Source organism: Chlorocebus sabaeus, chromosome 12 (assembly GCF_047675955.1).
Source record: "Chlorocebus sabaeus isolate Y175 chromosome 12, mChlSab1.0.hap1, whole genome shotgun sequence".
Lineage (NCBI taxonomy): Eukaryota > Metazoa > Chordata > Mammalia > Primates > Cercopithecidae > Chlorocebus > Chlorocebus sabaeus.
Window position 1 is genome coordinate 21,672,984 of NC_132915.1, and position 19,620 is coordinate 21,692,603.

Genomic DNA, 19,620 nt, shown 5'->3' on the forward strand with positions numbered 1-19,620 from the left:
TTATAGACAGACTAGTAAGAGGCTTTGAGGATGTGAACTCAGACTGTTGTTTCTAAAATTTAGCTTAGATCTCTCGGAGAAATGTTGGTAAGTCAACAAGAAAGATGTGGACAAGAAGGATGAAAGCCTTATTGGACAGACTGCTTTAAAATATAAAGCACTTTCTGCAAAACTGTGTTATTATTGCCCTAGTGCTTCTATGTTAGTATGTTAGAACTCTGTGAATCCCTGTCATTTAAAAAGTTAATCATAACATAATGTTAACACACATTATATGTGTGAGTCAAGGCTATTCTTGTTCTCTGGGCTCATGTGCCCAAACTGACCACATCATTTTCTTAGCACCAAGAGGGTTGTTCTTACAATGTGGCTACTTTTGCATTTCCTTCTTTGGAGCCTTGTAAGTAAAGAATAAAAGGAGGGGGGAAAAGGAGTGTGCAATTTACTATAGTAAGTAAAAGCCAGGATCTGTTTAGTGTGTGTATCCCCTACGATTCACTCATGTGTTTTTCCTTTCTTGAGAAGGTAGTGATCAAAATTAAGGTTGCATCACCGATTTTCCACGAAGCCATTTCACATGGTCCAAACCCACAAATGTACCTCCACTCCGGCACACAAATCACCCACCCTATCCACACTCAAGATCAAAGAAAAGGAGACCTGCCCAAGAAACCAAGTCGCACCAACACTTGCCTTATATGGCCAATGAAGTCAGCTGGGAGTAAAAAAATCAAAAATGAGCTTGTAGAAATTTACAGTCTCTAAGTATTTTCCCACAAAACACTTATTAATTGGGAAAAGGAAATACAAGTGTACCTTGTCTTATTGCACTTCTATTTATTGCACTTTGCAGATATTGCGCTTTTTACAAATTGAAGACTTGTGGCAATCCTGTACCGAGCAAGCCTGTTGGTGCCATTTTTCCAACAGCGTGTGCTCGCTTCGTGTGTCTGTGTCACATTTTGGTAATTGTTGCAATATTTCAAACTTTTTCATTGTTATCATATCTGTTGTGGTGATCTGTGATCAGTGATCTTTGATGTACTATAATTGTTTTAGGGTGCCACAAACCACACCCATATGACAGTGAACTTAATCAATAAATGTTGCGTTTGTTCTGACTGCTCTAGACTGACTGGCCATTCACCATCTCTCTCTCCCTCTCCCCAGGCCTCCTTATTTCCTAAGACACAACTATATTGAAATTGGGCCAATTAATAACCCTACAATAGCCTCTAAGTGTTCAAACGAAAGGAAGAGTCACTCTGGTCTCACTTAAATCAAAAGCTAGAAATGATTACACTTGGTGAGAAAGGCATGTCGAAAGCAAGCATAAGCAGAAACCCAGGCCTCTTAGTTAGCCAAGTTTGTGAATGCAAAGGAAAAGTTCTTAAAAGAAATTAAAAAGTGCTACTCTCATGAACGCACAAATGATAAGAAAGGGAAACAGCGATATTGCTGATAGGGAGAAAGTTTTCGCGGTCTGGATAGAAGATCAAACAAGCCACAACATTTCCTTAAGCCAAAGCCTAATCAAGAGCAATGCTGTAACTCTCTAATTCTAAGAAGGCTGAGAGAGGTGAGGAAGCTGCAGAAGAAAAGTATGAAGCTAGCAGGGGTTGGTTCATGAGGTTTAGGGAAAGAAGCTGTCTCTGTAACTTAAAAGTGCAAGGTGAAGCAGCAAGGGCTGATGAGAAGCTGCAGCAAGTGATACTGAAGATCCAGCTAAGATCACTGATGAAGACAGCTACACTAAACAACAGATTGTCAAGGTAGATGAAATAAAACAGCCTTCTGTTGAAAGAAGATGCCACCTATGACTTTCATGCCAGAAAGAAGCAGGTGCCTGGCTTCAAAGCTTCAAAGGATAGTCTGCCTCTCGTATTAGGGGCTAATGGAGCTGGTGACTTCAAATTGAAGCCAACGCTCATTTGCCATTCTAAAAAATCCTAGGACCCTTAAGAATTATGCTAAATGGGGGGCTGGGTGTGGTGACTCACAGCTGTAATCCCAGCACTTTGGGAGTCCAAGGCAGGTGGATCACCTGATGTCAGGAGTTCGAGACCAGCCTGACTAACATGGTGAAACCTCGTCTCTACTAAAAATACAAACATTAGCTAGGCATAGTGGTAGATGCCTATAATCCCAGTTACTCAGGAGGCTGAGGCAGGAGAATCGCTTGAACCCGGGAGGCAGAGGTTGCAATGAGCTGAAATCATGCTATTGCACTCCAGCCTGTGTGACAGAGCAAGACTCTGTTTAAAAAAAAACAAAAACAAAAAGAGTTACGCTAAATCTACTCTGCCTGTGCTCCATAAGTGGAACAACAAAGCCTGGATGACAGCACAACTGTTTACAGCATAGTTTACTGAATATTTTCAGTCAACTGTTGAGACCTATCACTAAAAAAAGGTTCCTTTCAAACTATTACTGATCACTGACAATGTACCCAGCCACTCAAGAGCGCTGACGGAAATTTACAAGATTACCGTTCTCATGCCTGCTAACACGATATCATTCTGCAGTCCATGGATTAAGGAGTAATTTCTACTTTCAAATATGTTTAAGAAATAGATTTTATAAGGCTACCGCTCTGATAGATAGTGTTTCCTCTATTGGATCTGGAAAAGTAAACTGAAAACTTTCTGGAAAGCATTCACCATTCTAGATGCTATTAAGAATGCTCTTGATTCATAAGGGGAGGTCAAAATAGCAATATTAACAGGCATTTGGAGGAAGTTTATTCCAACCTTCATGGATGACTTTAAGGAATGCAAGACTTCAGTGGAGAAAGTCACTACAGATGTGATATGTGATAGAAACACCAAGAGAATTAGAATTAGAAGTGGAGCCTGAAGATGTGACTGAATTGCTACAATCTCATGATAAAACGTGAACAGGTAAGGAATTGCTTCCTATGGTTGAGCAAAGAAAGTGGAATCTACTGGTGAAGATGCTGTGAACATTGTTGAAATGACAACAGAGAATTTGGAATATGACATAAACTTAGTTGATAAAGCAGTGGCAGTGTTTCAGAAGATTGACTCCAATTTTGAAAGAAGTTCTACTGTGGGCAAAATGCTATCAAACAGCATTGCACGCTACAGGGAAATGTTTTGTGATTTCCCCGTAGTTAGAGGGAAATCAACTGTGTTGGCAAACACAGAGTCAACTGACATGGTAAATGTCATTATTGTTGGATTTTAGGAAGTTGCCACAGCCACCCCAACCTTCGGCAACACCACCCTGAGCAGTCAGCAGCCATCAACATTGAGGCAAAACCCTCCACCAGCAGAAAGATTATGGCTCACTGAAGACTCACAAGATCATTAGGATATTTCAGCAATAAAATATTTTTTAATTAAGGTATATACATTTTTCAGACATAATGCTATTACACACTTAATAGACTATAGGATAGTATAACTTTTATATGCTTTGGAAAACAATTTGTGTGACTTGTTTTATTACAATATTTGCTTTATTGAGGAGGTCTAGAACCAACCTGCACTGTCTCTGAGGTGTGCCAGCAGTAATGTTAAAGCAGAGAAACTGGCAGATACGATATTTACCATGTGTTCAAAGTTAACACCACCAGTAATGAAACAAAGCAGTATCACATGCCTCTCAACCTGATGCACTGAGAAGAACACATCACTTCTCTGATATTCTTGCCAAAAATGTTTTTGCCAAACCTCAATCTAATCATGAGGAAACAGACAAACACAACTTGAGAAATATTCTACCAAATATTCTACCAAATATACAAACCGGCTTGTACTCTTTAAATGATTTCTAGCTTATGAAAGAAAAAAAAAAGAAAGCTGAAGAAATATGACAGAGCAAAGAGGACTTGGGAAACATGACAACTAAATGTGATCCTAGCCCCAGAGGCAATCAAAAAATTTGGATAAAGTCTGTAGATAATATTAAATTAATATTAATAGCCAGATATTTATTGTTATACTTACGGTTATAAAACAGAATGTCCCTATTTTAAATAACTACACAGTGAAGTATTTAGAATTGAAGGCGCATCATATCTGTAACTTGATCCCAAATGGTCAGAAAATTTATATATATGCATACATTACATACATATATGTGTGTATATCAGCCGGGTGCAGTGGCTAACTCCTGTAATCCCAGCACTTTGGGAGGCCAAGGTAGGTGGATCACGAGGACAAGAGATCAAGACCGTACTGGCTAACACAGTGAAACCCCGTCTCTACTAAAAATACAAAAAATTAGCCAGGCATGGTGGCATACACCTGTAGTCTCAGCTACTCAGGAGGCTGAGATAAGAGAATTGCTTGAACCCAGGAGGTGGAGGTTGCAGTGAGCCAAGACTGTGCCACTGCACTCCAGCCTGGGTGACGGAGCGAGACTCCATCTCAAAAATAAAATAAAATAAAAATAAAAAATATGTGTGTATATGTATGTGTAGATAGAATGATCAACTAATTGTAGTAAAATGTAAAGCATTAACATTTGGGGGATCTAGGAAGAGTATATAGAAATTCTTTGTAACATTTTCATGTTTGCACATTCTCTGTAAACAAAAAGTTTCTTAAAATTAAAGCAAACAAACAAAAAACACAAGGCCAGGCAGGGTGGCTCACGGCTGTAATCCCAGCACTTTGGGAGGCTGAGGTGGGCAGATCACTTGAGGTCAGGAGTTCAAGATCAACCTGGCCAACATGGTGAAACCCCATCTCTACTAAAAATACAAAACTTAGCCAGGGGTAGTGGTGGGTACCTGTAATCCCAGCTACTCAGGAGGCTGAGGCAAGAGAATCACTTGAACCCAGGAGTTGGAGGTTGCAGTGAGCTGAGATTACACCATTGTACTCCAGCCTAGGCAGTAAGAGTGAGACTCCGTCTCAAAAAAAAAAAAAAAAAAAAAAAGTCAGAACTCCCAATGTCCTTTGCTCTCCCCACCCCCAACACTGAGAAGCATTGCAATGCTCTGGGTGGTCTTCCCTGAAAGCAGCAAGTTCCCTTAGGGCATTAGTGTATCTCCAAACCCCAGAGCCTAACACAGGGCCTGGCATCTGCTAGGGGCTCGAAAAAGGGCCAATGAATAAATGAACTACAAGAAAGATCCAAAAGAGTGGGCAATCCCCAATTTGTGGCTCTCCCTCTGCAGAGCTGGTAGGAACCGTGGCTGTCTTGTGTAAATGTTAGCCGGGAATGATGAGCAGACGGCATTGGAATGGAGAGTAAGTTGTGGCTCTAGTCTAAGGGATTATTTTTGTTGAGGAGGCAGGGGAGTGCAGCATGTACTCTTGGGCTGGCCTGCAATGGCCCCGCTCTCCTGAAATAGGAGTGCATTCCAGGTACCACATGTCCTACCATACAAAGTCTCTGTCAGATCACACATAAGCCATGTGATGCACTGAGATAAGAAGAAATAAACACCAAGATGCACCAAGATAACAAGAAGGATTGAAATAGTTCCATGTTCAGTAAATCTTTCATCATGAAAATAATGCCTCATAACATTCTGTTCTTACTTCCCAAACCACGAGTACTTGGTTTTTCAAATTCACATTGATTTTGTATATGAGGTCTGAAATTAGCATCGTTTTAATTATCAAAGTTCAAGAAAAACTTCAAAAAAGTTTAAGAGATGAAAAATAAGACTTTGCTTTGAAAATGGAGCTAATTCATGAATGTCCCAAACTGATTGCCTCTCCAGAAAAATTCAATTCTGAATAGTGACAAAGGGAAAAAACATGTAATCCACAGACCATGAAAATGTATTAGGGGATGTTCCTATAACCCACAGAAAATAGGGACATAGAAGAGATGTGCTTTTTCTAGGAAGTTACAATTTCACAATCACGAACACTGTGTCATAATATTCCAGAAAAAAATTAAACAAGGCTAACTACAGCACATAACTGAGGGCAAGGCTCAATATTGCAAACCTCATTTGCATATTAATTCCAGGGGCGTTTTTGCTTTATAAGGAATATAATTTTCGAGGATATCTAGATGAGATTGCTACGCACACTGGTAGGGACTTATCTACCAGTTTATTTGAAAATGAGTTCTTAGGGCAAACCCAAATCACAAGGAGGGGAAAAAAGCACCACCACCCTACAATCAGGAATACACAATCAGGAGCCCACTGAGGAACTAGGGCAAGTTGGTACAGCTGCGCCCTCTTCCCCTTTACTTGACACGTCAGAGAGGCCAATTAGTTCTCAGTCAAAACTCCATTCCTTCTTCCAACTTAATGAATAAGGGCAGATACTTAACTCGACCTCAGAGTCTTAGTTGTCGGCTATTAGTTTGTCCCTAACAACCCTCAGCTTCCCATCTCCCATTTCAATGCTGCCCCACTTCTCTAAAACGGGAGAACCTATGCATAGCATGCTTGCTTCTAGGCTCTCCCAGGGCTATGTTGTCTGTAAAACCCAAAAGGACTTGGCGCAAGAAAGATACCTGATGAGGCCCCAAGAGCAGGAGTCAGCTTCTCCCCTTTCTGTGCTCAGTATCCCACCTGTTCCAGACACAGTCTAGTCCTGAAGCTGCCAATGGTGTGGGTCTATCAATGCCAAGTAAAATCACGAGGATTCACGGTGATCCGTACCCCTGACCTAAGGATTCTGGAAGAAAACCCTCCTTTTGTGGAGCTCATACAACCTCAGATCTGTATGCAAATAGGCAGACAGCATGGTATTGTTACAGTTCAGTTGTTCTCAATCAAACTGTCTTCCCCAGTCCCTAGGCCCTCTCACTTCTCTGTGAGAACCCATAGCTATGGATACCCCTGGGCTGCTCTACAACTGGGATTTCAATAAAAATCAAGCCACTGCCTATTTTTGTCTAAAGAGGAAGCAAAGACACTAGACCAAAGGATAATATGACAGTTCTAGAAATCTGAGTCTTCATGCTGGTCATCAGCTCCTAGTGTGTTATCACCAATGAAAAATGCAGAAGCTTTGCTTCTTGGTCCCCACCCAACTGGTTCTTCTTACCTTTGGTTCCATTGAAATGAAACTGTGGGTCCCTCTGCTTGAGATAACTGACCTTTTAATCGTCCTGCTATGGTAGAAGTGGTAGTAGTCCTTCAGGGCCCCTATCTGCAAAGGAAGGGTGGGAAGGAAAGAACAAAAGTAAGACATTAATGCATGAAAAACATCTTCTGTTTTCCTGTTTTTCATTTAAAAAGGAACACAAAACAAAAAAGGTCCATAAATTATGCAGCTGCTGGCTGTGCTTAAATGTTACCTGAACCTTGGTGATCACTTTTCTAAAGAAGGACATGTGATATGAAATGGAGTGTCCTTGAGGCAGTGACTGCGGAACTAAAGATTATAATGGGGCAGCTTAGCCTCTCCAATCTCCTTTTAATGTTTAATTTATATGCAGCATTTTAAGTAATTCTATATCAATCTATACCCAAATGTGGGAAAGAGGGGGAAAAAATCAAATAGCTATCTAGTTATAAAAACACATTGCATTTTGTTTGCTCTGAGAAATGTACAATGAAGGACCTTGTTAGATTATTTATATAGCTAATTTGAAATACGTCTTAAGCAATTGATCATTCACAAAGATAACATGACTCGGTTTGTTTCTGACTTCTGTAGAGAGTATAAATATAGAGCTCTTATTCATTTATTGCAAAACTAAAAGTAAAGTCGCAATTTCTAAAACGAGACAAAAATCATACACCCTACCAATCAGCTAAGTTTCCTGTAGAAAGACAGTTGGTTCTACTTTATCTTACCCATTTCTTTAACATTCCAGTCCTCCCATTTACATACACCTTTCCTCAGGTAGATCTGTTTAGGATGGCTTTGAAAATGAGCCCCTGTCCACTTTGGAAAAGCAAACGAGCAAAACCTCAACCAACCATATTTTCTCAGCAAATTATAAAATGTAGATCACAGAATGAAAACTGAACCATGCATTGAAGACAGAAGAGCTCGGTTCTAATTCCAGCTGACACTCACCAGAGCTAAATAACATACACTAAGTCTCTGTTTCCTGTTCTATAAAATTGGACTTTGGGCTAGTTAATTTCCAAGACCACTGCAACGCCCAGATTCCATTCTTTGACGCTCACATGCTTTGGGCAAATACTATAGTAGCTGTTTCTCCAGGACATCCATGGCTCTGCCCTAAAATAATGACTATCATCAGGAAGTTTTCCAATTGGGACAAGTCAAAAGTTCAACTTTCCTAATTTAAAAAAAAAAAAAAACAAAAAAAAAAGTCTTGGCCCAGGTTAATTTTTCCAGATAAAAGCTTCATTTCTCATTCCCTTCTTTTCATCACGTTCTCAACCATCATCCCACTCGATTTCTGTGCTATTTAGAAATCATGTCCTCACTAGGGCTTTACACAGTAATTAAATGTCTCATCATTAAGATTTGAAAGAAAGTCTAAGTCTCACATTTTTTATTCAAGTGGAAACTGCTCTGACCTACACAGATGAAATCCTGGACTCTGAAAACAAGTGGGGAATGCAGGCGGGGAAGCTTCTCATCTCAATGATCCTGGACTCTGAAGCAGCAGTGAACAATGAGGAAGAGGGCACAGATGCCAGCCTCAGCCTCCAGGAGTGTTTTAAGGAGGGATTTACAGGCCCATTTTAAGATTCCAGAGGACTAAGGGTAGAATTCAGGAGTGGTTGCATAATCCTTTACAAGAAAACCTTAAAATCCCAAGAAGCTTAGAGTTTTCATCGCCTGTAACTTTTGTCAAGAGCTCTCTTTGGTAAATACAGTAGTTCTCATGGAAAGAAACAGAATCTCCATAAGGAAGATCCTCACAGAACAACCCCCTCTCATATGTTTTCTACACAGTAGCTGGAACGAAGCTTTCAAAATACAAATCCGGCTGTGTTCTATATCCTACCCCTGCCTAAAATCCTTTAGTAGATTCCCTTTGCCCTTAAAATAAATAGTATCAGTCAACAATTAATAATATTTCATAATATAGTTTTAAAAAGTAAATCAGAATAATAATATTGTGTTAAACTTTTATTCACACTGTGCCAGGAACTATTCCATACGCTTCATCTAACTCACTGAATAGACCATTCTCCTCCTCTGACCTAGGGGCCTGCGTGGTCTGGCCCAGCCTCTCTCTGGCCTCACCTCAAATCACACTTACCAGCGTTCTCTCTGTACTCTGGCTGATATTGTTTGGCTGCATCCCCACCCAAATCTCATCTTGAATTGTAGCTCCCATAAATTCCGCATGTTGTGGGAGGGACCCAGTGGGAGATAATTGAATCATGGGGTGGGTTCCCCCATACTGTTCTCATGGTAGTTAATAAGTCTCAAGAGATCAGCTGGCATGGTGGCTCATACCTATAATCCCAGCACTTTGGGAGACCAAAATAGGCAGATCACTTGAAGTCAGAAGTTCGAGACCAGCCTGCCCAACATGGTGAAACCCTGTTTCTGCTAAAAATACAAAAATTAGTTGGGCATGGTAGCACATGCCTGTAATTCCAGCTACTCAGGAGGCTGAGGCAGAAGAATCACTTGAACCTGGGAGGTGGAGGTTGCAGTGAGCCAAGATCGTGCCACTGCACTCCAGCCTGGGCAACAGAGCAAGACTCTGATGGGGAAAAAAAAAAAGAGAGAGCTGACGGTTTTATAAGGGGAAACCCCTTTCGCTTGGCCCTTATTCTCTTCTCTTGTCTGCTGCCATGTGAGACATGCCTTTCACCTTCCTCTATGATTGTGGGGCCTCCCCAGCCACATGGAACTGTAAGTCCATTAAACCTCTTTCCTTGGTAAATTGCCGAGTCTTGGGTATGTCTTTATTGGCACCATGAAAATGGACTAATACACTAGCTATGCTGGACTTCCTTCCATTCCTTGACTGTGTCACGCTCATTGCTCCCTCCACCTGTAGCACCTTCCCCTACTTCCACCCTCTCCGACTGAACTCCTCTTCCTCATACTTTGAGTCTCATCTCAAGTAGGAAGTCTTCCAAAACTCCCCAGGCGAGGTCAGCGTCATTAATTATACCATCTCATATTAATAGAATCAAAAGAATATGCACCTCTAGTTATACCTTAATTAGTACAATTACTGGTTTAATGCCTATGTCCCCATCAACCCATATGTTCTATTGAGACAGAAGCACATCTGTTTGCTCACCATTTTATTCCCAGCTCCTAGTGCATGGCTCAACATAGGATAGAATCTCACTAAGGACTGCTGAATGAATGGCCTAAAAATCAGAATCCAGCCGAGTGCAGTGGCTCACGCCTGTAATCCCAGCACTTTGGGAGGCTGAGATGGGGGGGATTATGAGGTGAAGAGATCAAGACCATCCTGGCCAACATGGTGAAACCCCATCTCTACTAAAAATACAAAAATTAGCTGGGCATGGTGGCACACGCCTGTAGTCCCAGCTACTCGGGAGGCTGAGGCAGGAGAATTGCTTGAACCAGGGAGGCAGAGGTTGCAGTGAGCCGAGATCATGTCACTGCACTCCAGCCTGGCAACAGAGCAAGACTCTGTCTCAAAAATAAATAAATAAAATAAATATATAAATAAATATCAGAATACTTAAATTACTAAAACCACATACAGTAGAGCTACATGCAGCTCAAAATCTCTAGGATGAGTATCAAAGAATTATCACATCAAGGCTGATTTCAGCAAAAATGGTTTAGTTCTACCTTAACTGTAGTACCAACTCTTTCAAGGTTCTGAAAGTTGTGGGTTGAGACATCTCTACCCTTTATTTTGTTTCATTTTATTTGCAAGACAACAGTTAAAGAGTAAAGTGCCTTAGTTCAATTATTCTGCCCCATCTAAGCAAAATAATCTATCACCTTCTAGGAATATATATATATATAAGCATGTTTATGTCTCTCGTCTATTAATATGCATGTTCCTTATTGACGAGAATTATCTTTTGTATTGTTTCAGCACCAAGCATACTATTGGGCATTTAATAAATATTAAGAAGCAAAATGTCACAACATGTTGGAAGTTATTCAATAGAAAGGCAGTGTATGAAAAAAGAGCAGTGATATTATCTATAAGCAGGCATTCCATCTAGCTTCTCCAGGGTAATGTAAAACAAAAGCTGATGGTGGTTACGTTATTCAATAGCAGCAAGGACTAAAACAAGAAGCAATATATAACTAACATGGGGATATCTTATAAATAAATCAGAAACAACAGGAGTATATGAAGTATAAAATCAATAGCAAATAGTGCAAAGCCCAACCTTTTCCTTAACGCTAGCTACATAAAGGAAAGAGAGAATAATTTCTTCACTCTTAGCCCTCTAAAGCTCCTCTTCTATACAGTCACACACTAACACAACTCGATACACAACTCTAAGTCAATGAATTTCATCTCTTGTTCCTGATTCTGTCAAGTTTTTGTGCTTTTTCTTCCTGAGTGGTAGCCCGTCACCCTTGCACCGAGAATTCTCCTATCTCTATCCTTTCTAGAACCAAAGTGTGTTCTTAGGAAAGGCGTTGTAAAGTATTTTATACTAATAAATGGCCGGTACACTCAACGTTTCAGTTCTTTCAGGGACAACTGCATTTGATGAGAAAATTAAAACTTGAGCCAAATAAATACGTTCACAGAGCCTGTTATTTTGAAAAAATAACCATTGAAGTTTTGGGTTTACTTTTTTTTCTAGCAGCAGGAGGGCACCTTCCCAATGTTCCTACATTTTCGTATCACAAGCAAGCTGATGACTTTTGAACAGAGAGCTGAGACCCATGCGTTACACTGGCTTTGCCCCTGAGGAGTTGTGTGGCCTTTTAGAAATCATTCACCACTGGCGGCTTCACCTGAGCATGCAGCGAAACCCCTCACCAGTCTAATGACACAGAGTTTGCAGCTTCCTTGTACATAGTTCTGAAAGGTGACCAACTGACCCCCACAGAGAGTTTACCCAAGACTAAGGAATTTCCTGGGACACAGGATTTTTCAGTGCTGAAATAGGGACAGTTGGTCACCTAGTTATGAAGCACTGGGGTCACCAGCACTGTGGCCCCCTTGAAGAACCTGTCACTTCTCTCGGGCTGCTTCTCTGCTTGGTTTTCCCTCCTGCCTTCCTCAATTTATAGATTCCTCCAAATTCTGTACCTCCTTTTTGAAAAGTAGTTTACCTTCATTCTACAAACAAATTAACCACAGGGGCAAAAGCTGGAACGGACATTTCACGAAAGAAGATATACAAATGGCCAGGTGCGGTGGCTCACGCCTATAATCCCCAGCACTTTGGGAGGCTGAGGTGGGCGGATCACGAGGTCAGGAGATCGAGACCATCCTGACTAACACCGTGAAACCCCATCTCTACTAAAAATACAGAAATATTAGCCGGGTGTGGTGGCGGGCACCTGTAGTCCCAGCTGCTGGGGAGGCGGAGGCAGGAGAATGGCATGAACCCGGGAGGTGGAGCTTGCAGTAAGCCGAGATCGCGCCACTGCACTCCAGCCTGGGTGACACAGCAAGACTTTGTCTCAAAAAAAAAAAAAAAAGAGAAAAAAAAGAAGATTTACAAATGGCCAATACACACATGAAAGGATGCTCGAATGCAAATTAAAATCATAATAGCACTGCACACACACTACAACAGCTAACATTAACAAGACAGGCAATGCCAAGTTTTAATGAGATTGTCGGGCATGAGAATTCTCATATATTGCTAATAGGAGCATAAAATTGTTCAACATCTTTGCAAAACCATTTGGCCATTTATGAAACACACCCCCTCTTCATGATCTAGACATTTTGTCTCTAGGTATTTACCCAAAAGAAATTAAAACATTATTTCTAGACAAAACTCATACGCAAATGTTCATAGAATTTTCTTAATAGTAGCCCCAAACTGGAAACAATGCAAATGTCCATCAATAGGTGAATGAAAAAAATATATGTACCATAACTTATTTTTATAAAGTATAAAATAGAATATAATAGGATAAAAAAAAGATCATATGGCATATAATAGAATTATACCCAGTAATGGAAAACAAGAGGAACAGTCAATCATGAATACATTTCAAAATATGTTAACACAAAAAAGTGCATACTATATGATTCCATTAACATAAAATTCTAAGACAGATAAACCTGCTGTATAGTGAATGAAAACAGATCAGTGATAGCCTGGGTGTGGAGTGGGAACGGGCTGGGAGATGCCTGGAGCCCCACGCTGAGAATGTTTTGCATTTTGATTATGATGGTGATCCCATTGGTAATAAGTGCAAAGGTGTGTGCTGGAAACAGCTCCTCCTCATCGGCTTCCAACATCCAAACACATCTTTTCCCAGCACCCTATTCAGTGACAGCAGGTTGATGACTTAACATCAACAAGGATAGAAGTATTTACATTACAAAAAACTGGCGAAGGTCACAAATTAGGGCTTTCTTTTCTCCAAGAAGAGCCAGTTAACTATTTACCAGCACACCACTGGGTATGTACATTTGTCAACACTCAGCCAACTATATACAGGAGTGGCTGCATTTGGGATACGTACATTATACCTCAATAACCAGTGATTTCAAAAAAGTTATAAATTCCCCTTTTCTGAATTCTCGTTATCTCTTTGCAATCCACAGAGTGACTTAGAGATTGGGAAATGAAAGAATCCACGATGTGGAGCTGGAATGTGTCCTCCAGCTCACACCTACCTGTTCCTACCTGCTCAGGTGAGACGGGAAAGAACCAAGTCATCAAGATCATTGTTCTTGTTGACCAACCTCTTTCCAATACTCAACACTGAAAAGTCTGAAACTTCTACTTGTTAAACTCATTTCTGATTTACACAGAAAGTTATAGAGGAAGTGCATGAGATACTGTTTTCATTAAAATTTAAGTGTGATGCTTCCTTAGCACTTGGCTAAATGTGAGAATGTTAAAATAATTGTAACTACTTGCCTTCTGTGTTCTAAACTCCATAATATTCAAAGGAGAATCCATGAGAAGGAGGCCACGATTGCTTTCCTTCGTCACCAAGAGCATTCCCAATCTTGGGGCCCTTGCACCTCCTTCCTTCCGGCTGAAATGCTCCTCCAGAAATTTCTAGAACTCACTTCCTCACTTCTCAAAGACCACCTTCTTAGGGAGGCTTTCTGTGACCATCCAGTTTAAAGTTACTGTTGCCCCTCTGGCATACCCCATACCCTGATTTATTTTTCTCCATAACACTTATCCCCATATAACATATATATTTCTCTTTATGTGACCCATTTATTGTTGTCTTTCCCCACTAGAATGTTAGCCCCATAAGGGCAGAAATTTTTGTTTTATTCACTGCTGGATTAGTCTCAGCTCCTATTAACAGTGCCAGGCACACTCAATAAATGAGTAGAATAAAGCAATGAATGAATAGCCCCTGGCATTGAGGAACTCAAAATAACAGTGGGCATGTCTCTAAACTTTAGGGAAAGTTTCTTGCTCATTCTTTTATAGCCCTTTTTGGGTAAATCATTGACATATAATGTAGCATATGCTCTATGCTTAGTAAATAAATGGTGAATGAATAAAAAATATATCTGAAATTAAGAATATATCACCAATCACTACATAATCATCAAAGTCTGTCTTTATATTTCTCAGTCCCCTCCCTCATCCCATCACAGTTAATGACTTCTTCAAATCACTAAACAAAAATCATACTTATAACAAGGCTATTAATTTTAAAATAGTAAGTCAGAAGTCAAGGGAATGCAGCAATCTGATGAACTGCTAATATTTATGGAGTACAAGCCAGCTATTACTTCACTGCGGACTCACAACAGTATCAGCAGGCTATCATCATCCCTGGTCTACACACGAGACAGCAGAGGCTCACAGAGTGTAAGAACCTGCTCAGGGCCACACAGTTAAAGGAGAAGCTAAGATTGATGGTGGGCAGCCTAATTCCAGAGCAGATGCTCCTCACTACTCTAAAAGATGTTTGAAATACAAAGCTTCTAAGGATGAACTTAAAACTACAGTTACCCAGAGATCTCAACCGCTGTCCAGCAAGCTGTATTTCTAAGAGTTGTATAGAGAGGGGATATTTTCTAGGAATATTTCCATCTACTTTGAGCAGATGCAAAAAGAGATTGCCAAGTATCTCCAAGAGTAAGAGAGAGCTCATTCCTTTTCTCTGGGGGCGGGGGATGCGGGCAAGAATCCTAGCCTTCATATCTGGTTATACCGCTGACCCCAGAGAACTTACATTAGTGTTTCCATGTCGGCAATAAAGTATCTTTAAGGCATACCTTCACCTCAAAGTGTCCAAACCAGGATTTGAAACCATGCCAGCCTGACTCCAAAACAAGCACAGCATCCTGACACCCAAGATTTGTAAATGCTATTGCAACAGGCAGTAGAATGCCACACAATGACACAAAAGCGATTTTTCTTAGATTTTAGGTTTAAGTCAATCATTCAGAGAATCCTTGATTCCTTCCTAAATTCCTTCAGGCTCAGACTCAGCTTTGAGCTCTTCAGAGAATGGCACTGGAGGGCATGAATTCAGAGCAAAATCACTACAGTATAGATATTTTTAAATCAGGGTGCTCAAGGAAAGATGTATAATCTCTTTAATTTCAGATGTCTAATCTCTATGAAATGCAGGTATGTGGTCGGCTGATTAGTGCTCCCCATCAAATGTCTACATCCTAACCTCCAAAACCTATGAATATGTTACCTTTATGGCAAAAGAGACTTTGCAGGTGTGATTAAGTTAGGATCTTGAGATGGGGTTTAATAACATCACAAGGGTCCTTATAAAGAAAAGAGGAGGCAGCAATTAGAGAAAGAGATGTGATAACCAAAGCAGAAGTCAGAAAGAAAGAGATGGAAGCAGAGACTGGAGAAAGATTTGGAAATGCTATGCTGCTGGCTCTGAAGATGGTGGAAGGGGCCAACAAGCCAAGGAATGCAGACAACCTCTGGAAGCTGGAAAAAGCAAGGAAACGAAGTCTCCTCTAGAATCTCCTGAAGGAGCACAGCTCTGCCAGTATCTCAATTTTTGGTTAGGACTTCTAGCCTCCAGAATTGCAAGATAATAAATTTGCATTGTTTCAAGACATTGAGTGTGTAGTAATTTGTTACAGCAGCAATAGGAACCTAACACAAGGTAGAAGTAGTACCTCAGGAGACACCCATAAGAAAACGAAATGACCATTTGAATTTGGTGCCTTTTTATTCTTCGTAATTTTCAGGAATCCTCAGGTATTTGGTTATCAGCTTCCAAATAGTTATACTAATACAGCTATAGCAATATAGGTACTCTGCTAAGCATTTTTTTTCACATAATCTTGATCTTGTTTAATCCTCAAAACAAACTGAAGTCCAAAATGAAGCAATTTACCTAGAAAAATAGAACTAGTAAATGGCTTATCTATTCAAAGCCACTGTGTAATTAACATGACTACCAATAAACATTCCCACTTCCTGAATGCTTTCCCTATATTATGTCTAACCTTCCCAACAACCCTCCAAAGGAGGATTACTCTAATTTTATGCACAAGGAAACAGACACTAAACCTAAAAGAAGTTCAGTAATATGCCCAAGTGAAGAAGTGTCCAAGCCAGGATTTGAAACCAGGTCAGCCTGACTCCGAAAATCTATGCTTTTTCCAGGTACAACACCTTGATTTTATTTAAAACTTACTCAAAGGGTTTTGTAGAGCCACATTCAATTGCATGGGTATGCTAACATAGTATCCCCAACCTGTCTCACCTCCTTGCCCTCACTAATACGAAGCCTCGTTACTTTATTCTAAAGCCACCTGAATAGAGTACAGAAGAATTTAAGTCCTCATAGTTTACCTTACTAGCAAGTAATCAAAAACATCTTGATTACGAATCCTGAGCAGGTAAGAAACAGATACAACACTTTCACCAAGGAAACTTAAGACACAGCAAATTGAATAAGCACCAGATTTTCCCAGGTTCATGTGAAAATCCGATGGTCTGTCCAACTATTCACAAGGGACGTGAGATTTGCCTCAAAGCAAATCACAGAATCTCAGAGCTGGAAAACACCTTCATAAGATTTTAGTCTGCCCTTCCCCACTGGATGCAGAAATCCTTCCTTCCAATTGGCTAGGGTGCTGCATTTTCTGGGGAGGCCCATTTGTTAGAAAGTTTTCCCCAATAATGAGCCTAGGTCCACTGACTACTCAAGGCAACAACCCAAGAGCATCATCCCTCTTCTACATGGCAGACAGCCAACAGATCCCTACTGGGTCTTCCTTGTTTCTGGCCAAACCTCAAAGTTTCTCCATTTTTTTTCATGTAACAAGCTTTTGCAGGTTACTTCCCCTAGACAAGCCATCTGTAAGGTCTCCCCAGAAAACTTGGAGCCCAGAACATAACACATCTCAACTCCAGGTAAGCGGGAGTCGGGATGGACTCCATGACACCATGACCTCCCATGGCAATGTACTTCTAATAAAGCAGCTTAAAATTAGAATACTTTAGCAGAATAAATAAGCCTTGGGAACTCTTTTTAACTTGGTTCTCCTCCAGTCTGTACTTTAATTTTTTTAATGTACATGTAAATGATAGAAATCTATATTTCTGTCAAAGGTTGAATTTCATTTTCTGTACCCTACCAATGCTTTTACAGGCTCTCAGACATTCATCCATTAACTGAGTGTGTACTATGTGCCAAGCAATGATCCAAAGACACTGCAGATAGAGTGAACAAAACACAGTCCCTGTTGACATGAAGATAATGTCCTGACTTGATTCTGCCAACCCCATGGTGTCAACTGTGAGTTTGAAATATATGTCCTCTACTGAATTAGAACATTTCTCCCAAGAGTACTCAAATAAATTTTCATATTAGCACACTACAGATAAGGACTGGATTCAACATTCAACTTACAGTACGTTTATAACAGTTATTTAAGAATGACCTGGCAATGACATTACACTGTTATTTTCTTCAATCCATTTTTGTCCAAAATGAGTAATTATATCCTTAATATAAAATAACCCATGTACTCCAGTCCTCAGATAAGAGCATTTATTACTGCTATTTATAGTCAGCTATTCTTATGAAAATTTCTTCAAAACCCATCTGTAAGTAATTTCTGCAGAAACTTACAGAAATTATTGTTTAATATTTAAGCTATCCCACCTGTTTTTAAGACACACATTTCCACATACATACACACACACACACAAATAAAACAGACAGCCCAAGAGAGGCTGAGAAAAAGAACACATGTCTGAAAATGGGGTCTGCACTCCTTTCTGTAGCATCATCTCAGGAACCTGAAGCATTGCCACATAGATGGAAACAAATAGAAAATAGTACATATTTTTATAGGTGAAAACATTGCTAGAATTACCGCCTAGAACAGTATATGTTCACTTTAGGTTCAGTGATGCTCAACGCTGTCCATGCATTAGAATTATATGGGGACTTTAAAAAGTACTCACGCCAAAGGACCGACCCCCTGACCCCCGCATACCTGCCCCAGAGATTCTGATTCTGACTCAAGGGTCTGAGTTAAGGCCAGGGCATCGGTACTTTTCTCTTTGAAAACCATCTAGGTGATTCTAATATGCAGTCAAGGTGAAGAACTACTGTTTCAATTCATCCATCTCATTCAGCAGAAATAGAAACATTTACCCTGAATCCTGCAATCTCCATTTAAATATTCCTACCTAGTTAATTAAAATAAGCTTAAGTGAAAAAAATCTCTAATCACCTTTTTATTTTAAAACTAATGTAACTGGCATGTTTCATTCTTTATGCCTTCCATTAATGATTCCAAAAGCTCTCTCTCCCCTCAAAAAAAAATTTAGAAAATATGTATTTGAATGTGTATGGTATAATCAGATTCAGAATTGCCAACATTTTTTCATACTGGTAAACAGAGGCTATTTTGAACTCTATAGCATTTTTATATTTTGTTGTTGTTGTTGTTGTTGTTGTTGTTGTTGTTGTTGTTGTTGTTTTGGAGGGAGAGTCTCACTCTGTCACCCAGGCTGGAATGCAGTGGTGTGATCTCGGCTCACTGCAACCTCTGCTTTCCAGGTTCAAGCTATTCTCATGCCTCAGCCTCCAGAGTAACTGGGATTACAGGTGTGTGCCACCATGCCCAACTAATTTTTGTATTTTTAGTAGAGACAGGATTTTGTCGTGTTGCCCAGGCTGGTCTCGAACTCCTGAGCTCAGACAAACCACCCAGCTTGGCCTCCCAAAGTGCTGGGACTACAGGCATGAGCCATCGCACCTGGCCTTGAGCTCTATAGCATTTTAAATAACCCATTTTATTCTTAAAGGAGAAGATTCAGAGTAGACAAGATATGAGCATTAAATTAAAAACATGTGATAGATTCTAGCACTCTGGGAGGCCGAGGTAGGAGGATCACTTGAGCCCAGGAGTTTGAGGCTGCAATGAGCTCTCATCACCACAGCACTCCAGCCTGGGTGATAGAGAGAGACCCCACCTCTTTTTTTTTTTTTTTTAAACTTTAAGCTCTAGGGTACATGTGCACAATGCGCAGGTTTCTTACATATGTATGTATACATGTGCCATGTTGGTGTGCTGCATCCATTAACTCGTCATTTACATTAGGTATATCTCCTAATACTATCCCTCCCCCCACCCCCTCCCCACAAGAGGACCCGGTGTGTGATGCTC

The 19,620-nt window shown here is 40.3% G+C and overlaps 1 protein-coding gene across 5 annotated transcripts in view; it reads right to left on the reverse strand.

The window, feature by feature from the left end:
- The window catches only part of PCSK5 (proprotein convertase subtilisin/kexin type 5), a 462,318-nt gene that overhangs the window by 413,313 nt on the left and 29,385 nt on the right, over positions 1 to 19,620 (reverse strand). For all 5 annotated transcript variants that reach the window (XM_037998500.2, XM_007969534.3, XM_007969533.3 and 2 more), the window contains exon 2: positions 6,990 to 7,094. In XM_037998500.2, the coding sequence (XP_037854428.2) occupies positions 6,990 to 7,094 (105 nt within the window). The remainder of the gene's footprint in view (positions 1 to 6,989; positions 7,095 to 19,620) is intronic.